This window comes from Bidens hawaiensis, unplaced genomic scaffold, assembly GCF_021521415.1.
Source record: "Bidens hawaiensis isolate Kalapana, Puna unplaced genomic scaffold, B.hawaiensis_p1.1 tig00051758_1, whole genome shotgun sequence".
Taxonomy (NCBI): domain Eukaryota; kingdom Viridiplantae; phylum Streptophyta; class Magnoliopsida; order Asterales; family Asteraceae; genus Bidens; species Bidens hawaiensis.
The window spans coordinates 16,467-19,996 of record NW_027499300.1 but is presented as its reverse complement, the minus strand read 5'-3'; the positions used below and the strand labels follow the sequence as shown (position 1 = coordinate 19,996).

Here is a 3,530-nt window from a genome sequence, read left to right as displayed (position 1 = left end):
TTATGCGCATTTGAAAAGCTCAGAACAAAAAATTTTCAAAAACAAGAACATCTTTTCATACCATTGAAGGCATCAAGATTCAAAACATCGGGGTTCTTTTGGGTGCAAAAGTAGAGCAAATATTCATTTCATTAATTTTGAGGGATTTTTACATTTTAGCTGTTGCTAAGAGAGGTCATGTACTATAAAACTTTTTAGGCTGAGTGAAAAAAAATGTGTGTAATTTAGGACGTTTAAATTATTAAAAAAAAAAGGCTATAAGACGTATTGTATTATAAAACTACTCAGAAAATTTTAAAAATCAAATGGTATTATATTAAGTTTAAAATTTAAAACATACACCAAAATAATTGAAAACCAGATACAATTTTTTTTAAAGCTGTGTTACTTGTACTGCTGTTAACATTATATGAAACCTAAAATACAAATGAATATAAACTGCAAAGATGATCTGTTTTAATCATATCATACACTTTCAGTTTATAACTTAATCGATTCAACATTAATTAGATACTTTAACCAATATGTGGCAAACCCAAATGGCCAATCCAAAATGAAGAAACTTTACTGAGTTTAATGTCCACCATCTAGCAGTTAAATAGACGGGTATCAGGCCGGGTTTGTCAGATTTTTTATCGGGTTTTAAGTCTGGTCAAGTTACGACCGAGTACTAGTGGAACCACAAGCTTCTAAAAGGTCAGGGTCAATTCCGGTTCTAAATACAGTTATGGGGAGAAAACCCAAAACACGGTATGTACCCATAGGTTAGGTAGGGTCAGATCCGGTTCCAGGTAGGAACTACCAGGTCAGGTTTAGAACATTTTATTTGTGTCTCATTCGACTTTTAAAAAAAGGCCAATGAATAGCACGATTAAAATCACTGCCCAAAAATAAACTTAAGCATAACTGTACATTGTAATAAAAAAATGGTTTGTAAATCACACTCTAGCGCAACTAAAAAAATAAGTCATAAAACAATATCCGAAGTTCTAAAGAGCTAACATCTAATTTAAATTCATCTAAGAAAAGACTGAATTTATAAAACATTACACTGTGGCAACTTCAATCCTTAACAAAGTTTTAAATTCTTAAAAAAAGTATAGCATACCAATTGCAATAGTTTTGAAGACTAAAAAATAAATAAATTTAGTCAAAAGTTTACTCTTGTTATCATCAAGCAAAAGATGGTAGTAAAAAGCAATAAAGAAATTGATTGAAAAAAAATAATCAAATTACTTGTAAATGCTTCAAATTAATCTAAAACCCAAATCCAAAAGCATTTCAATGCAAATGGATTTCCACAAGCACTTGTAATATCAATCAAAACAACACAATCAACCCATCAAGAAAGCCTAAAATTAATAACCATAACCATTAACATCCAACAAGTCTCAAAACAAAACTATCAGATCATAAAACCATTCACAAAATGGTGCAACCACTTGATTCATAAACATAAAAAAAGATAGATCTAAGAGAAGCCAAATCCACAATTTACCTCCTCCGTCGATTGAAACACCGATCAACGGTTGCCATCATTCGGACACTCACGCGAGAAATGCCCTTCTTCACCACAATTGTAACACCCGCCGCCGCCACCGCCGCCGCGTGAACCACCATAACCACCGCCGCCGCCACGTCCACCACCATAACCACCGCCCTGGCTGCAATCCCGAGCCATGTGCCCATTCTCACCACACTTGTAACAACCGCCGCCGCCGCCACGTCCGCCACGACCGCCGTAACCACCGCCGCCTCCTCCTCCGTAGCGATCTCCGCCTCCACCGTAACCACCGCCGCCTCCTCCATAACGATCACCACCGCCGCCGCCGCCTCCGCCGCCACGTGTACTCCCCTGCACCGGACCTTCACCAGGACCAGTAACATCAGCCGCCTTAGTCCGGCCATCAGATCCAGTCTCCACCACAAACTCGACGGTCTCACCATCACCTAAACTCCTAAAGCCATCGGTCCGAATCGACGACTGATGAACGAAGAGATCTTCGCCGCCGTTGTCCGGAGTGATGAAGCCGAAACCCTTGGTGTCGTTGAACCACTTCACGGTGCCGGATTGCCTGTCACTGTCAGCAGCAGCCATTGTTTGAAATTGAATTGAGAAAACCCTAAACCCTTAGAAAGCGTTGGGGTGATTTATATAATAAACGGGTTAGACGGAGGAGGGTAAAATGGGAAATTGATAAAGGCGTGTCATTGGTGGTCAAAGAAACGGAGAATTTGTTTTTGACCGTCGATTTGTTTACCATCCTTGTTTTGGAATTTAGTGCCACAGACTCTTTTGTCCGAAATGTATCAATTTGAATTCTTTTTTGAAATGAAAATTATTATTAAATTAGTAGGTCTTCTTTTGTTAAATTCTTACGAAAATATGTTGTATGTATTTTAGTCATGGTTGTTGTAAACAGCGCGTCAAGGCATCGATTACTCAACGAGTTTCTCAATTACTCTTACTCTAGGTCTAGTACTCGTTGAACCATCCTCGAGTACTCCTCAACTAAGACCTAGTACTCAAAATTCACTGGTCTATAGTGACAGCATCTAACGACACAACCATAATTTTATAATTTCAGTGTGTAAGTTAAGATATCTCCAAATTTAGGTAACATGGATACCTAAAATTGGGTTAAATAAACGTGTTCTGAATTTGAGAGGAATGCTATATTCAATCAAGGGCTTGATTATGAGATGATTGTCGATATTTTGATGTTGTTTTGGAAGAAAGGTTTATAATTTAAATCTTTGTTGTTGATGCATGATATTGATGTAACAATGGTGGTTAGACATGTAAACGATTGGAATGTTTGGTGAACTGTTTTTAAACGTTTAAAGGGAAGTTTGTTTATGTTTATTTATTTAATAAACGAATGAATATGAACATATGTTTTGTTCATTCATTTATGTTTGTGAATATTCGTTTATTTATGTTCATTTATGTTAGTTTACTTGTGAATAGAAAATAACTAAATATTATATGTAAGAGTCATCTACATAATGGTTTTATATTTATTGTATGTGTTTATTTAAGTGTGTTTATTTATGTTTGTATGTGTTCATTTATATTTGTTCATTTATGTTTGTTTATCTTTGTTTAGTTATGTTCTTTAGTTATGTTCGTGAACTTTTAGTTTAGATTTTAAACAAACGAATATAGACGAACACGAACATATGTTCTTTTTTAAATAAACGAACATAAACACAAATGTGTTCGATTAAATGTTCGTGTTCGTTTAAGGTTAAATTAACAAACACAAGCATGTCCTTGTTTGTGTTCTTTTGGTTTGTTTACATCTCTAACGATGATAGAAGTATAGGAATATTTTTACCGTGTTACGTTTATAGTTTAGGTGAATGTCTAACCTCATAAAAAGTTTTCTTTTAAATGATTATATATTAAAGTGTTGTCTATGTTTTCTTCTTGAGTTACTTTAATCATAACACTACTTACTTTTTTACAAAAATCAATTACATTTTTTTCCTCACATGTATGAGCATATCATTTATCATTTAAATAT

General features: G+C 35.0%; 1 protein-coding gene across 1 annotated transcript; it reads right to left on the bottom strand.

Annotated features, from left to right (window-relative positions):
• Window positions 1-1,471: 1,471 nt before the first annotated feature.
• LOC143599283 (glycine-rich protein 2-like) lies at window positions 1,472-2,105 on the bottom strand. Its single transcript, XM_077077271.1, has one exon. It carries the CDS (start codon window positions 2,096-2,098, stop codon window positions 1,523-1,525), a length of 576 nt encoding a protein of 191 aa, XP_076933386.1. The 5' UTR covers window positions 2,099-2,105; the 3' UTR covers window positions 1,472-1,522.
• Window positions 2,106-3,530: the final 1,425 nt, after the last annotated feature.